At 39.5% G+C, this 17,918-nt stretch overlaps 1 protein-coding gene across 7 annotated transcripts in view; it reads right to left on the bottom strand.

Annotated features, from left to right (window-relative positions):
- Positions 1–17,918, bottom strand: part of dmd (dystrophin) — a 1,983,095-nt gene that overhangs the window by 522,498 nt on the left and 1,442,679 nt on the right. For all 7 annotated transcript variants that reach the window (XM_060833515.1, XM_060833512.1, XM_060833514.1 and 4 more), the window contains one exon: positions 3,268–3,432. In XM_060833515.1, coding sequence (XP_060689498.1) covers positions 3,268–3,432 — 165 coding nt within the window. The remainder of the gene's footprint in view (positions 1–3,267; positions 3,433–17,918) is intronic.

Raw genomic sequence — 17,918 nt, 5'->3', positions numbered from 1 at the left:
CCAGTATTCCTGGAGAGCTGTCAACCCTCTAATTGGCCAGTAGTTATTGTAGGTGGGACATTCTACCTCATGAGGGCAGAAATCGTAACCATGTGCAACTAATTGTCCGAGTTTTGAAGAACTGCATTACGGCTTGCCTCATTCAAAAATTTCCAGTCAGTTAACATGACTACTGTCTCAAAACCCAACCGGTTAAGTGTTTATCTTTCACAATGCAGTAGTCCTAATGCCATTTTCCATCCCATTCCCATTATTTCTTTTACCTTCAACTACCTTAACTGATTTTCTGCTTCAATTACTAAATTTCAAGGATCTTATGTTCTTTTGGCTAAGCCAGAGTTGTATTCAATATTTTGGATGGTTTCTGACTGTGACGCTTATCAAATTCCATAACGATATATTACCAAACTTGCCTTGCCTGATTAATTCTGTACCATGTCCCTATGGTGTCTCTCGCATTTCACCTCATTTTACCACATGCTGTTCCCAAAACAACTTGCTGCTCAGTGGATATCCCAGAATTCACCAACATCCTTCGGGCCCATGCCATCTTTCAAAGCCCAGACAAGTCAGATCTGTCCTGTGTGGTTGCTGATATTCGCCCAGGACATGGCAGGCAAGGAGAAATCAGCACTTCACTTCTGGCTCCTGGAGGTGGGCAGGCAATGTAATTAACCCAGCGAAAGAGGGTTGAAGATGAAAAAAAACATGTCCAATCAAAATACCTAGTCCACTACCTGTGAGTAGCCTGACTGAAAATGACTTTAAAGACAATACAGAACTATTGGCTAGATATATTGATGTACAGTAGTCTGCTTCGTCCTAACTAAAATTGATATTCAGCTTCCTTTAATAGGTGCCTATCATTACAAGAAGCTTGCTGAAGACCCACTAAAGGACATAAAATTAGTAATTTGCAATGCGACTAATTCAATCATGGAGCAGGGCCAGATCTGTGGCTTGATGAAGCTTTTAATACACATATCTTTAAACTAATGCAAATGATCCTGGAAACATGTTTTGCCCTGAACAGATTTGTGGTCAGAATGTTACTTTCCACAAATGTTAATGTAATGGCCCTCAATTATCTGAGTTCGCTCTGTCTGTCTTTTTGAAAATGAACATTATGTTGGCTACTATCCAGTCCTCAGCCACTTATATACTCAAATAAAACCCTGACTTCTTCAGACAGAATGTCCTGAATGGTGCAAACAATGTCATTTTACACATCAATCTTCCTTACACAAATGAGCATCCAAATTTCTTTGAATTGTACTTTAACCATTCTGCTGCAAACCTCATGGTGAATCCTCAAAAGCCAGGTAGCCAATGGCTCATTCTATGTGCATTAATAACCAAGTAAGTAGGTTAATATTGAGGTGACCTGAGTGATGGAAATCTGGTTTTCAAATTCTTTCACTGTGCTGAACAGTATTAGAGCATTGTTCAAAATTACAGAAACACACAGTTGCTGTATTCAGTTTTGAGCAACATTTTAAATTATATATATTTTAAGCCATATGTTTAGATGTTTAAATTAGTTATTTATCCTATGTAAAATTGAACAAATTTCAAATGAAACCGGACTTGTTTGTACCTTTCTCAGATGCCAAAATGGAGAAATGAAAACCTATTTTGCATTTCATCCTCAGGACCTCTCAAATATTGCTGCCATAATGATTCAAATAATATACAGACTTTGCTGACTGACAGCTTGAACAGCTAAAGCCATTTGCAGTTTCTAATGAGTGGTATAATGCCTGTTGAAGGATCACCTTTCAAAAGTAGCAGAAATTGAGTGAAGCATCTGCCAGTTTTTGTAAATAATATTCATAACATTTCTGTTCTAGTCTCTCCCTTCTTGTATTTTCTAACTTGTGAATAGTTACTGATCCTTTTACTATGACGGACAGCTCATGCTCTAGAAACCCATCTCCTATACTGTCAAGTTGGAATATCTCCAACAACTTGAGCTCAAAGTCACAGTTAGGATTATTATTTTACAGAAATATTTGTCTAAGTCGACATCTACTCTTGAAACTCCCATTCTCTGCAAGGTCTGAACATCAATGCCCCTTTTTGTGTGTTAATCTTTCTAGAATTATTATCATGCAATCCAATTTAGCTATCTAAAGTTTAATTAAAATTATTCTGTTCCTTCTTAACATCCTGCTTCTAAGTCACAGTCCAGCCAAATGTCCATTATGGAAGTATGATTTCCACTCCATTTATTCCTCACACATTTACCAGCTCATTTCTTGCTCTGTTCTTGACCCTAAGGGCTTCTGTTTTACCTTTGCTTGATCCTTATATAAGAGAAAACAACTTCCTTTTTAATACTAGCAATTTCAGTGCTTTACTAAATGGCTTAAGTAACCTACCACTTGTATCCCACAGGTGTTATGCTTTTCACTTTGCACTAACTATGCAATTGTTGACATGATCAGATCTCTGCATTTTTCCAGACTACACTGCTATGTCATTGGCACACATGCAAGACAACTGGATAGGTTTATACACATGCTTGTTCTAAATAATGAAACTACAGTCATTCCAAACTGATAGCAACCACTCGATACATCGAAACAATACATAATATTTGCCGTTCTCACTTTATGTTCCAACAACTTGCAATTGGGAGGCACGGTGGCACAGTGGCTAGCACTGCTGCCTCACAGCGTCAAAGACCCGGGTTCAGGCAACTCTGTGTGGAGTTTACACATTCTCCCCGTGTCTGTGTGGGTTACCTCCGGGTGCTCCAGTTTTCTCCCACAGTCCAAAAATGTGCAGGTTAGGTGAACTGGCCGTGCTGATTTGCCCCATAGTGTTAGGTGAATGGGTAAATGTAGGGGAATGGGTCTGGATGGGTTGCTCTTCAGAGGGTCGGTGTGAACTTGTTGGGCCAAAGGGCCTGTTTCCACTCTAAGTAATCTAATCTAATTTTTAACTACATACTCTTCCCCTTGTTGATTTAAAATGCTCTTCTCTCATCCTTGCTAAGTCTCGGTCTTCCTGCTTCTTTCTCATCTACAGTGTAGTCCAAGGATTTGAGTCTAACGCAGAGCTGTTCTATTTTCTAATCTCTAAGTATCTCTTGTCCAGCAAAACACAGCTGTGCAATACTGTGCGGCCTCATTACTTTTCCAAGCATCCATTATCATATCCTTCAAAACCCGTCAAAAACAGTTTACACTGAGAAACTCAACTCAGTGTTACTATAGAGAGCTACAATAATAGCATGTGCCTGGACACTGAAATAACGTTTACCTTAATATTAAAGACTTGTGGTATTGGCGCTTGTTTGTACAACTCCAACTGATCCTTTGTAGAAGAGGCCCACAGAGTTAGCAGGTTTAGCTTCTGTTGAAACCGTGTGAAGTCCTTCAATAACTCTTCTATTTCGTTTTGTTTATCAGGCAAATTCCTTGACACCTATGAAATAAAAAAACACAGGAAAACCGAAGCTGATTCAGATCAGTATTTTTAACTCTTAGTATAATTTAATGGAACATTTACTTTGCAGTTGCATTTCAGAACTAGAAGGATTTTTTTGCTGAAAGTTTATGTTGCATTGAAATAATCAGTTCTTCTCCATTTCTTTTATATGCATGTTCCAGCTTGCATTAATGGAATATTACTTTCAGCCTGTCTGAGTACAATGTATTAATGATAAATCCAGCCATCCTAATCTCTGATGATGAGCCACTTACAGGAGACAATAAATCTAAAACATCAGGAGGAGACCTCAGAAATAACTGTTTCCATGGCAACGACTGCTGCTGAGGAGCAACAAAATTTGACGAACTGGTGATGTTGAACTGGCTGAATGCCTATGAGAGCCTACATTTCTGAACCGTTTTACTTACCACATATAGAACACAACAGGCAAATGTACAACGCTAACTGGCAAGTGTGAACCTTTTTAGTCTAAAACTCTGTGACTACAGGTCCTATCCCAGATTGCCATGACTCAGGCAGCACATCTACCTGTGGTAGAAGGTTTTGAGCTTAAGTCCCACTCCAGAATCTTGAGCAACAAGGGAGTGCTGGACTATCAGATGAGATGTTAAACCAAAGGTCCATTTGCATCTCACATGCATCCTTTTTGTAGCCTTGACCTGACTGACCACACCATTTGCCTTCAGTGCTTCTCTCAGACATCCAGTTGAGTGGCACTATGCTCACCCCTCTCTATTCTTATCCAATCAGTCATAGATAATGAATCAACTGCAATGGTTTCTCTCTCTTTTTGTTTCTGCATCTTTGATGTCCCAGAAGTAGCTATGTTGTAGAGTCATAAACTATCACAGCATGGAAAGGGGCCATTTGGTCCACCGTGCTCATATTGGTTCATCATGCACCTTCCTGCTCAAATTGTAATTCCCAGAAATTGGCTGGTGATTATTTTTATGCTATGGCATTTCAATTATTCATCCAAATACATCTTTAATGTTGTGATGGTTCTCACCTGTACACTCATAGGTGCTGAGTTCCAGATACACACCATGCTTTGGGTTACAACTCATCCTAAAATTTCTTCCAAGTATTTTACCCACTACTTTAAATCAAAGCTCCTGGTTATTGACCCCTCTAGTAAGGAGAAAGGATCCTTTAAATCTAACCCATTTATACGCCTCATAATTTTATCACCTCAATCAGATTTCACCTTATCTGCTGTGAAGAAAACTTGAACTCACAACCTTCTGTCTTAGGTGGGTGTGCTGTCTTAGACATAGCTATCCTGCATAGCCCAGGCAATAAGCTAGTGAATCGCCTCTTCATCCTCTTCAATGCAATCACATCTTTCTTAGCGAGTGGCAGCCAGAATGATACACATTACAGCTGTTTCTCCTCATCCAAAAACACAGCATTGGTTTCCAATGCATATGCTGAAAAAAAAATGCAGCTCGACCTGAACAACACCTTTTCCGAATCCTCTGCTGTCCCTGAATTTCTTCCCTAAACTTCTTTGCTTCTCCATTGTTCCTGCTTACTTTAAGGCTTTCTGTAAAACTCATCTACCCTAATACATCCCTATATGGTTTTATGTGAAATTTTGTTTGCTAACATTTATCTCTCGGGATATTTAACAGCATTAAAAGTTGGTAAATAAATATCTGGTGTCATTGATGAGGTAAACAATCCAGAGCAAGGGATAGTAAGCCTGGGATCCATTGCTATCCTTGGCTCAGGGTTTCTGTCCTGGACAACGGCTTGAGAACAGCAGTCCCACACAGTCCAAGCAAAGTGGCCCAGCTCCTGGCCCAAGTACAGCAGACCTCCTAAAGCCCCAGGTCTGACTATTGGGCCTTGAAGTACTCCCTGTGCCGGACCCAGAAAAGATTCAATTGCACTGTTTCAAAGTTCTTCCCTGTGCCCTGGTCAACTTTTATCCTTTGACCAACATGATTAAAGAGGAATAGTTGGTCATTAGCTCATTGTATATGACAAGGTTCCAGCAGTAGCAAAGTGGCTGGCACATTTACTCCATTATAACAAACTACTTCAGTTACTGTAAAGTGTTCTGCAATATTCCAAGGTCAATAAACTTGCTCATTAAATGCATTTTTTTCTTAGCTTGATGTGTTCAGCAATACTTTGTCTGTCATGATGTCTTTTATTTAATGCAAGGAAAAAAACTTGTAACCAAGTTGAAGCTTATAAAAATAAAGATTTGCTATACTATGTTGACAACGGTTGGACCATCCATAACTGAAAAGTCCTATAGACACCTATCAATTATAATCAGGAAAGCTTTTTCAATGACTGGTTGGGAGATATTTCTCTTAGGCTTAAATTGAAAACCACAGCAGGTACAAGGCTGCATCCACCAAGAAAAACTTGGTCAAAATTCCTTCCTCCACTTTGCGTCCCATACTGAGACATACAGTTCAAATAATAAAATCAAGCGAACATTCTTATGCGTTTTCACAAAATCTCATTAATATCTATTGAAGTTTTGTTTTAAAATTACATTCTGTTGTGGTAATTAATGTTTGAAACCACAGTCATTGTTGTAATATTGGTAATCTGAATTGCAAACATATTATGGTTAATTCTCTGCCACCAATCCTTCTTACTAGTATTAGTTGAGCTCCTGATATCAAAAGTGGGAAGGGTATCCATGTGATGCATTCAGGAGAAGATAGATTTGGTCTAGATGAAGCAGTCAAGGTTTATCACATATTACATAGTAGCTGGTGACACTAATCAAAGATATATGGTTGCCTCTTGTGAGACATCGGCCTCAACTTAGAGTGAACAGGAAGTACCATCACTGATGTACTCACAACACACAACTCATGGAGAATTCCCACTGAAGAATTCTTGAGGACACAACAGCATCACACAAAGAACAAAAGAGTGGTTAGCTCCTCCTAGAAACAGTCTTTTGTAGCCTGATGGATGGAATTTATCTTACAATATCATTTAATTCTTTCAGGTTACTAACTGCCTTCTGTAACAATATTGACATGCAAGGACATAATGCCTATAGTTAAAACTAGTCATTGAAATTGTATACTTTGAGAGAGAAAAGTTCTGGTTAGATTTGACAATAAAAGGTAATTAAACTAACTGTATGCTGACTGCAAATTACAATTATAAATAAATACAAATAAGCTACACAATCAGAATAGGTTCACAGTGAGGTTTCAGCTTTTCTAACTGATAAGGAGAATAAGGCCTCAAAAGAGGATCAGAGATGAAGTATAGTTCTGACCAGATATAATATCCATTACACAATCAGAGAATACCAACATTGAAGAAAGAGACTATCTGGCCTATCGAGTCTGCACCAACCCTCTGAGGAGCATTCCACCCAGACCACTCGCCCAACACATCCCTGTAACCTTTGTGCCTAATCTGCACATCCATGGACACTATGGGACAATTTTAGCATGGCTAAAATGACTAACCTACACATCTTTGGACTGTGGGTGGAAACTTGAGTACCTGAAGGAAATCCACGCAGACACAGAGAGAATATGCAAACTCCACACAGGCAGCTCACCCAGGAATGGAATCAAATCTGGGTACCTGGAGCTTTGAGGTAGCAGTGCCAACCACTATCCAAATGTTGCTTTTGACATTTCAATTGAAAAGTTTGAATCAAAGATGCTTCCTGAATTATAATGTTAACATCACTGGAAAACAAAGGCACAGTTGCATCCATATCTAGACTTTCCTGGTAAAGTTATAAATGCTTTATTTTAAAGATGGTTCCTGTACAGACATATCCCTATTGAGCTATAGCCATCCATTCTACTCCTGTACTTTTCTCTTCTGGTCAGCTTATTTCACAACTTAAGGCTGCCAGTTCATTTCCATCCTTTGCACTTCATGCTCTAGCTTTTATTGGCTATATTCTTTGATTGCTGCATCAGGGTGTTACTCTGCTTTATGATGCTCTTCTGTTTAATTGGCATAACTGCACTTCTGTCGAGTTTTTCAAATTTAAGTTAGGAGGCAAGATTCTATTTTGGCTTTCTCCTTGTTAATCCCTAGGCCCCCTGCACTGAAATTAACAACTCTTTTTAATCTTAATGCTTATAATTCAACTCATCCAAAACTTTGCAATGCATGTCTTTTATGGGGTCTAAATCTGGCATTGGGTGGGGGAATGGGAGTCACTTCTGCTGGGGGATGAATCAGCTTTGCTCAAGGATCATGCAGTTCTCAGCTCATTATGTAGACATGCATTAGAAAGACGACAAAACTTAGTGAGTGGGTGGGCAGGAAGTTCTCAATCCAGCTGGGATCTTCCAGCATTCAAGGTCCAGCCTTTCTTCTTCCTGGTGCTGCCTTTGCTCCACTCAGTAGTCCCTACACTATAACTTTATCACTGATGCTGGTTTAAAGCCATATAACTAGAAGGATAAGGAAGCAAGACTGATGACTCACTGGACCAGAAATGTTAACTTTGCTTTCTTCCCACAGATGCTGCCAGAGCTACTGAGTTTCTCCAGCAACTCCTGTTTTATTTCCAGAATTCCAACTATTTAAATAGCACCACAGTCTTGCTTGTCTTAATGCCCTTCTCCACCACTTATTACCAGTTCCTTCAATTCCAGTTCTCTGTTCATCACCTCTCCATGCCGACATTGACAGATAGATTTTTCTGGCGAAGTAAAACTTAGAAAGCTATTCTTTAAATTCTTCCTTTTTTTTAATGGCCCTGTTAAAATTTGACCTGGACAGGATTCATGCCACTTTCCAACTTTGGTACAAAGTCCAAGTTTTGAAACCGTCTGTGACATTGTTTTGCGTTTTTGCAAATAAATGCAAATTGTTAATGATAGAGGCATTTGTTCTACTATGGCCAAGAAATTTATTTATATCTTTGACAGAGTTAATTATGTACATCAACAGCACGGAAACAGGTCCTTTGGTCCAACCAGTCCATGCCGAACATTACTCCAACCTAAACTTGTCCCACCTGCCTGCTCCTAGCCTATATCCCTCGAAACCTTTCCTATTCACATCCTTATCTAAAATGTTGTAACTGTGCCCCAGTCCACCATTTCCTCAGGAAGTTCATTCCACATGCGAATCATCCTCTGGACAAAATAAAATTGCCCCTCATATCTTTTTAAAATCTCTCACATTAAAAATATGCCTCCAGTCTTGCAATTCTCCATCCAGAGAAAAATTACTCACCATTAACCCTATCTATACCCCTCATATTTTTATAAAGTTCTGTCCGATCATCTCCCAACCTCCTACATTTTAGTGAACAAAGACCCGCTCTGCCCAGCCTTCATAACTCAAATCTTCCATGCTGAGCAACACCATACAGAAAAAAAATGTTTAAGCATAGGCTCCCAATACTTTAAAGTGAGCCATATAAATATATATTAATGCCTTATAGATTACTCGTTGCTATATTTTTTACAAGAAGTCCTCTTGGTGTCTTGCTTTTTTTTAATAAACATTTTGTTACGAACTTCACCTCTGATTTCACTCCAACACTATGAGGGAGCGGTGTTCACTACTCACCTATTTTAAAATCGAAATATGATTATCTGCTTCCAGGCATTTTAACCAAAGGCTTTTAAGTCAAGCAGTGGCCAAAGAAAATGACTAAATACTGATGAGCATACAAACACTTTGGTTATAATTCTGAAAATAATCACTCTTGCTTACTGGAATATAATTTCTACTTATTACTGCACTCGCCACCATCCAATATTTCTATGTAGACAACATAAAGGAGACATCATTCCACAAGCTATGCAGGCAGAGTAGTGTTATGAACATGGTATTTAACATAATTATTTTGAAGGATTCATGTTAAAGGATGAATTGCAATAGTAGTTCATTTGGATTCCTGAACCTTTGTTTGATTTTAAATGGGTCACTTGAAAGACTTATTTTAAAAAAGATACTCCGCAGATGCCAAATACATTCAGCTAATTGTTTGAATGCACATACTAGAAATCCCATGCTCAGATTTACAGTTTTATTTTGGATATCGATTGGGTTTCAATTGGGAGATAGCCTGCTGCCACAGACTATATCCTCTGGCTTTCTGAGAAACCCTTTTGGAGAGTCCAACATGAAGTCTGAAAACCTGATGTAGCTGTCCTCCTGAAAAGAGCCTTTGAATTCTCTGCAACGTTCCCTGTGACAATTCCTGTGTTTAGTGATGCCTCTCTATTAGTGCCAGGATGCTGATTGAATGTCACCTTGCACATTTCATTGTTTTTTTTTTACCCTTACAAGACTAATTATTGACTCAAATGTTCATTCTTGTTTTTCTTTTTGATATTTGGTGTACTTGTGTAATTTAGAAGGTTGAGTATTTATACATTCCTTTTGAAAACTGTATTTAAACTTAAATCTTTGCATGAAAGGTCCTGCTTTTACAACAAATCAATAGTATTGTTGTTTACTAAAGAAGCCTGGGCATTTAAAAGAGTCATCCTAATAGAGCTAAAATATATAATTAGTCATTTTGCTCACTGGTGGACCATTTCCATTTATGTTGTGACCAGTGAAGTGTTGGGACTAGACAGTGGCAGTGCACTGTACAGCCTAAGTCATTAAAACAGACAGAGAGAGGAAAGAACTACAATCCTTCTGATCCAAATGTCACATCACTAACCTTACAAATGCCGATGGTTAATCATAAATGTCTATTATAATCCAGGCAACAGCAAGTAGCTGATTTGGTTTCATTGGTACTGCTTTTGCTTCTGAGTCAATACATCACAAATAAAAGTCTCATTTTAAGATTCTCACGTGAAAGCCAGACCAAACTATCCAGTACTAAGCAAGTGACATGGTGGCTATGTTGTTGTCCTTTGGATTATACATGAAGTTAAGGTCTTGCCCACTTTTATGATGGTTCAAACAGTATTAAGGTGCTCAATCAGAGCAATCAAAGTGGATTCATTGTCTTTTCACCAAGTAGAATTGTGAAATCTTGCCAGAAGCAACACTGAAGCTATTTTCCCCAACATCATTACAATAATTAATTATATTATAGAATCACTACAGTGCTGAAACAGGCCGTTTGACTCAACAAGTCCACACCGACCCTCTGAAGAGTATCCCACCCAGACACATTCTCCTACCCTATTGCTCTGCATTTCCCCTGACTAATGCCCCTAGCCTACACATCCCTGAACACTATGGACAATTTCACATGGCCAATTCACCTAACCTGCACATCTTTGGACTGCAGGAGGGAACCAGAGCACTCAGAGAAAACACACTCAGACATGGGGAGAATGTGCAAACTCCAAACATACAGTTGCCTGAGGCTGGAATCAAACCAGGGTAAGCTTCGAAATGTTTCTCAGAAATCTTATACAGTACCATAGAAAGTAAAATCATTTTGTAAGATGTATTTTGAAAGGACATATAATTATTGGGCTCCGTCTAAATTTTCTGGATATCATAGCTACTATTGGATTGGTACTAATTTTTCAGCCTAAGATAAACAAGTGCCCAGTTCACCATAGAGAATAAAAATAGTGCCGATGATTAAATGCATTTGGTCTGGGGATTAGATGATTGATCAAAAAGGTAGAATACAGATCGGTACTTCACAAGTATCATTTGGCACCATCTGACTGTGAAGTGCCACTTATAGTCACCCTGAATAAGCATGCAGAACAGAACAAGTATGCTTGAAGTTGGGTGGAAATCAAAGCAATTGTGAAGAAACATAATTGGGATAAGTGACAGGAATACACCAGTCAAATCAAAGGAAATTTCAAACAGAACTTATCACCACAAGCTGGGACCATACAGAAAACATTTCAATCAGTAGTTATCAGGTACACAGAAATCGAAAAATCTCTCTACGTTTTGCAGCTGCTTAACTCATGCTGTGTTCCACTTGAGAATAGATTGCATTTGACACAAGTAGTGCATATTATCAGATTTTAAGTAACTTGACCAGTGAAAGAAAAAAAAGGTTATATCAGCAGTAGAGATAATGCACTCACTTATGAAGGAAATGTTGAAAAAAATGGGTTTTGAATCCTCCAGAGCCCAAATATTGGATATTTGATTGTCAAAGTAATCTTCAGAGAGAAAGGTTCTTCAGAAAACAGAGGTGATTCTGAAAATTGCCAGGTTGACTAAAGGAAGTAAGGCATGGATATATTGGAGAAAGGAAAACAGGGGAAATAGGTGTTTGGTTAAGCAAAGATAGACCATTATAACACAGCTGAGCAAGTTAAGTTAGGAGCTTGAGCCACTCAAAAGTAGCAAATGGAACCATACACAAATTGGGATGTGAGGGCAACTGAAGCAAACAAATCTTTGGTTTGACATTTGGCAAATTAAAGATAATTAGCTTGAAGAATATTATTCTCACAACAGATTGATTTTTATGTTTTGTGTACTTTACTGATATCCTTTTAATTAAAGGCCATACAAAGTTATTACATTCAATACTCCATCCAGTGCAGATTATTTACAAGTTCTAGTGTACAATATTAGCATTAACTTGTGTGCATTCTATGACTGTCAAGTGTAGGGTAACCTCTGCATCAGATATTATTGAGCTTGCAATTGTAGGACATATTAACTTGCCAGTACAATGGAAAAGGGAGATGTTCAAGGCAAGTTACTTCTGTACTGTTTTAATGTTTTTTAAAAAAAATTGGAATCTGTGATGAAAAGTTGGTGTCAGTCATTAAACTAACCACTGGAAAATTGAAACCAATTAAAAGCTGGTATAGCCAATTTAGCAAATAAAGGTTTGTGGGAAGGAACAAAATGCTCCTTATGAGTGACAGAATGGCCACTTTTAATACCCAGGATCAGAAATAGCTGATCAGTGGGATGTAAATGTATTGGGCTGATCTTGCGCAGGAAAATATGTGAGAGCAAGAGAGTAAATGTTTTGACGTAGCTCGTTAGTCAGAGCGCATTAACTTGGAGAATCTTCCAAGGGCAATACTTGACTGTACACAAAGGTAAAAGCTGAATCTGGAAAAGATTTTTTTATTAAATTTGAAATACACAGGGTACTTGTGATGATTCTCAGAGGGTGCAGTTTATCTTTCGACAGTTGAAGTACACACAGTCCATCTTCCATATTCTTCTACTCTGATAATCTTTTAGATATTGGATCTATCTCAGACAGACTCGAAGAGATTTCTGCTGTCACGCTGCATGGCTATAGTAAATATTATAAGACAGATCAAAATGATACTTTTTTTATTTATTAGTGAAATGGGAATGATGATGGCTGGGTTAGCATTCTTTGTCCATTCCTAATAGCCCTCCATTTTTGGATCTTTGCAGTCCTGGGCATGTAGGATACCTGGTGCTGTTAGGAAGATCAATTCCAGAAATTTGATTCAGCAATAGTGAAAGATCAATGATATAGTTGCAAGTCAGGATGGTGAATGGCTTACAGGAGAACTTGCAGATGGTGGTGTTCACATGTATCTGCTGCCCTTGTCCTTGTATATTATCAAGGTCATGAGTTAAGAAGATGCTGTTAAAGATGTCCTCATGAATGATTGCAGTGCATCTTCTAGTTGAGACACATAGATGCCACTGTGCTTCAGCGCTAGACAGGGTGGCAAACAAATGGGCTGCTTTGTTTTGGATGGTATCTATTTTAGGTATTGTTAGAACTGTACTCTTCTTGCCAATTGCAAAAAATTCCAACTGATTGGTGCCTTATATATGCTTTACAGAGACAGGCAGTCAGTTAATCATTACAGAATTCCTAGCCTCTGACCTGCTCCTGGCCACATTATTTACAGGTTGCTCCGGTTCAATTTCTGGTCAAAGTAAACCCCCCAGGATGGTGATAACAGAGAATTCAATAATAGTACCAGTGAAGTTCAGGGCAATAGTTAGATTGTCTCTTGTTGGAGATGGCCATTGCCTGGGACTTATGTGGTGCAAATTTTACTTGCCACTTATCAGACCAAACCTGGATGTGATCATAGTCTCGCTGCAACTCGCTACAGCCAGCTTCATTATCGGATAACTGCGAATGGTGCTGAATATTGTGCAGTCATCAGCAAACATCCCCATTTCTGATCCAATGATTAGAGAGTAGGTCAATGAAAATGGTTGGCCAAGAACGTTACCCAGAAGAACTCCTGCAGAGATGTCCTGGAGCTCAGATAACTAATCTCTGACAACCACAATGATTATCATTTGTGCCAGGTAGGACCTCAGTCAGTGGGGAATTTTCTGCTGATTCCCACTGACTTCAGTTTTGCTAGAGCTCGATGCCATACTCAATGAATTGCTGACTTAATGGAGCAGCAAAGAGTTTCTTTACTAGGAGTAAGGAGAGCTAGGCACTAAATTACAAGGCAGAACCTCAACGGTTATAATCTTCTGATTATTCCACATGCAAACTGGCACAGGATATATAAAATTAGAAAACGAATGCATCATTAAAAGACTATTGCAGAGAACTGGAATTTTTCATGGGCTATTGGTACAGGGGAAAGTGGGGGGCTGCACTACTTGGACAGTTTAAATATGAAGCATGTTGGGCAATGTTCTGGCAAGCCATATAATGAGGGAAACAGAGAGAATCAAATGTGGAGAGATACGGAGTACAATCAAGATGACAGGGATAATATTAATCTGGGATAGGACTTTTATAGAATGGCAGGAAAGGGCTGAGATAAAACTAGGAATACCAAACAATTAGTACCAGGATAAAATCTTATATGAGTCAAGATTAGAGTGGTGCTGGAAATGCACTGTAGGTCAGGCAGCATCCGAGGAACAGGAAAATCAATGTTTCGGGCAGGAGCCCTTGATCAGGAATGAGGCTGGAAGCCTCAAGAGTGGGGAGATAAATGGGAGGAGGTGGAGCTGGGAGAAGGAGCTAGGAGTTCATTAGGTGGATGGAGGAAGGGGTAATGGTGATAGATCGGAGAGGAGGGTGGAGTAGATTGGTGGCAAGGAAGATTGGTAGGTGGGACAGGTCATGAGGCACCCTCCTCTCCGATCTATCACCATCGTCCGCCAATAAATGGTTCATCAAAGAGGCAAGTCTTCAGCCAATTCAAATTACTTCATGTGATATCTAGAAAGAACTGGAGACACTGGATACTGCAAAAGTTATGAGCCCTGTCAACATTCCAGCAATAATACTAAAGACTTGTGCTCCAAAACTTGCTGTGCCGTGAGCCAAGTCAGTACAGCTACTACACTGGCATCTAGCTGACAAGTTGGAAAATTGCCCAGGTATGTCCTGTAAACAAAAAGCAGGACAAATTCAACCTGGCAAACTACCACCCCTTCAGTCTCCTCTCAATCATCAGCAAAATGGTGCGGTAGGATTGCTTCAGTCGCACAACGCATTGTGGTGACAACTTGTTTGCACTTTGCAATTTGATGTCCTTATTTAAGGAAGGATGCATCTAGGCCAGCATTTATTGTCCATCCCCAACTGCCCAGGAGGACAGTTAAGAGTGGGTTTGGAGTCACATGAAGGCCAGACCAGCTGAGGATGGCAGTTTCCTTCCCAAAAGGACATTAATGAACCAGTTGGGTCCAGAGGAGGTTTATTACATTTATACATAGTAACATAGAAGCAGAGAAACTTGCAGTAGGAATAGGCCATTCAATCCTTTGAGTGTGCTCTGTCAGTCTACACAACTGTGACTAATCATCTTAATCTGTACCCTTTTCCTGCTTTCTCTCTAAACCCTTTGATCCCTTTAGCCCTAGAACTATATCTAACTTCTTCTTGGCCTCAACCACTTCCACTGACAAAGAATTCCACAGGCTCACTACTATCTGGATGAAGAAATTTCTTATCTCAGTTCTAAATGACCACCGTGTATCCTTAGATTTTGACTCCTGGTTTTGTAGTTCCCTGTCTTCAGAAACATCTTTCCTGCATCTAACCTGTCTCGTCCTGTCAGGATTTTGTCGGTTTCTATAAGAGACACCCCTCATTCTTCTGAACTCCAGTGAGTACAGTCCTAAGTGATTCAGTCTCTTTATAGGTCAGTCCTGCCATCCCAGGAATCAGTTTGTTGACTCCCTCTACAGACAGAACATCCTTCTACAGATAAGGAGGGGAATACTGCATAAGACACTCCAGGTGTGATCTCACTCCAGTCCTGTACAAGTGCGGCAAGACATGTATGTTCCTGCCTATGAATCCATTTGCTATGATGGCTAACATGCCATTCGCCTTCTTCACAACCTGCTGCACTTACATACTCATCTTCAGTGAATGGTGGATAAGGACATCCAGGTGGCACTCCACCTCCCCCTTTCTCAATCCATTTTGCTACCAAAGTGGCTAACCTTACGTTTGTGCACATTATACATTATCTGCCATGCATTGTCAACTCACACTAACTGAACTTGCCCAAATCACACTTAAGCATCTCTGCATCCTCCTCACAGCTCCCCCTATCAAACAACATTGTGTCTTAACAAATTTGAGGATGTTATATTTAGTTCCCTCATCAATAAAAGTAATAAGTACTGTGAATAACTAGGGTCTAAGCATTGATCCCTGCAATATCCCAGTCATCACCCACTACCATTTAGAAACAGATTGTTTCTTCGTACTCTTTGTTTTCCGTCTGTAAACCTGTTCTCTACTTGTCAGTACACCAACTCTAGTCCTACACACTTTAATTAATTTAGTCTCTTTTGTGGGACCTTAATGAAGTTCTGAAAGTCCGAGTAAACCACATCAAATGGAATAAGCGGATTGTCTTATGATGATAAGTTGGACAGGCTGGGCTTCTTTCCACTGGAGTTTAAGAGATTAAAAGTTGACTTGAGTATATGAACATGAATGGTCTTGACAAGGTGGGTGTGGAAAGGGTGTTCCTCTTGTGAATCGGTCAGAACTAGGGGACATTGTTTTAAAATTACTGTTCATTCTTTCAGTAGACCGAAGGATTTTATTCTCTCAGAGGGTTGTGCAACTTTGCAACTCTGCCTCAGAGTGCTGTGAAGGCTGGGTGGACATTGAATATTTTTATGGCAGAGGTGGACAGGTTCTTATTGGGTGAGGGAATCAAGCGTTATCGTGGATAGATTGGAATGCGAAAGTTGGAACAAAAACAGATCAGTCACTATCTTACTGAGTGATGAGGCAGGATCAATGCAGGGTAATTCATTTGCTTGTATTTGTGTGTCATGGGCAGTGACTCTTACTTCACATTTTGGAGTTTAACTTTTTCAATTTTGGGGCCATGACTTTAAGGAGGTCAGGAACCGAGTTTTCTTGGTAGATGCCAAATTGAGCATCAATGAGCAGTTTACTCCTTTATTGGGGCCACTTGAGAGCTCTATTGATGAACGAGCTCAGCACTTTGCTGATGGCTGATGAGTGACAGTAGGCCGATAACTGGCGGTGTTGAAGTTCTCATATTGTACAGACAATATGTAATTATACAGTTACCTGAGATCCAGAAAAGTAAGAATGAAGCAAAGTATTTCAGCTACATTCATATATAGATTGGAGGGATTCAATTGGAGAATCCAAGTGGAACAAGTAACCATACAACCAGAAAGGCATGTGCATCAACTTGGCAGTCCAAAGGTTCATGTAACCATCTAGCTAAATGAGTTGATCCAACCTATGGTACACTGGTTAGTAATGTTCAATCACATTGCATTCAGGGAGAACTTGCTAATTGCTTACAACAGTAACTTGATATAGGAGACAGAGGGTGGTGGTAGACAGTTATTTTTCTGACTGGAGGCCTGTGACCACATGGATCACTGCTGGGTCTCCTGTTATTTGTCATTTCTATAAATGATTTGAATGAGAATATAGGAAGCATGCTTAGTAAATTTGCGGATGACACCAACATTGATGGTATAGTCGACAGTGAAGGTTACTTAAGATTGCAAAGGGATCTGGATCAATTGGGCCAAATGGTTAAGGAGTGGCAGATGGAGTTTAATTTAGATAAATGAGAGGTATAGCAATTTGGTAAGACAAACAAGGGCAGGACTTATACAGTCAACGAGTGTGCTGTCAAACAGAGACACCGAGAGGTTCAGGTACATAGTTCCTTAAAAGTTTCTCACAGGTAGAAAAGGTGGTTAAGAGTCAAGATTAGAGTGGTGCTGGAAAAGTGCTGCAGGTCAGGCAGCATCTGAGGAGCAGGAAAATCGACATTTCAGGCAAAAGCCCTTCAGTAGGAATGAAACATCGATTTTCCTGTTCCTCAGATGCTTTTCCAGCACCACTCTAAACTTGACTCTGACCTGAATCAGCATCTGCAGTCCTCACTTTCGCCAAGAAGCTGTTTGGCATGCTTGTCCTCATTGTTCAGGCCAGTGAGTATACGAGTTGGAATGTCATGCTGCAGTTGCAAAGGATGTTGGTGAGGCCACTTTTGGAGTACTGTGTACAATTCTGTTTGTCCTGCTATAGGAAGGATATTATCAAATTAGAAAGGATTCAGAAAAAGATTTACAAGGATGTTACTAGG

Source organism: Hemiscyllium ocellatum, chromosome 12 (genome assembly GCF_020745735.1).
Source record: "Hemiscyllium ocellatum isolate sHemOce1 chromosome 12, sHemOce1.pat.X.cur, whole genome shotgun sequence".
Classification (NCBI taxonomy): Eukaryota; Metazoa; Chordata; class Chondrichthyes; order Orectolobiformes; family Hemiscylliidae; genus Hemiscyllium; species Hemiscyllium ocellatum.
This window is presented reverse-complemented; position numbering and strand designations above follow the sequence as displayed.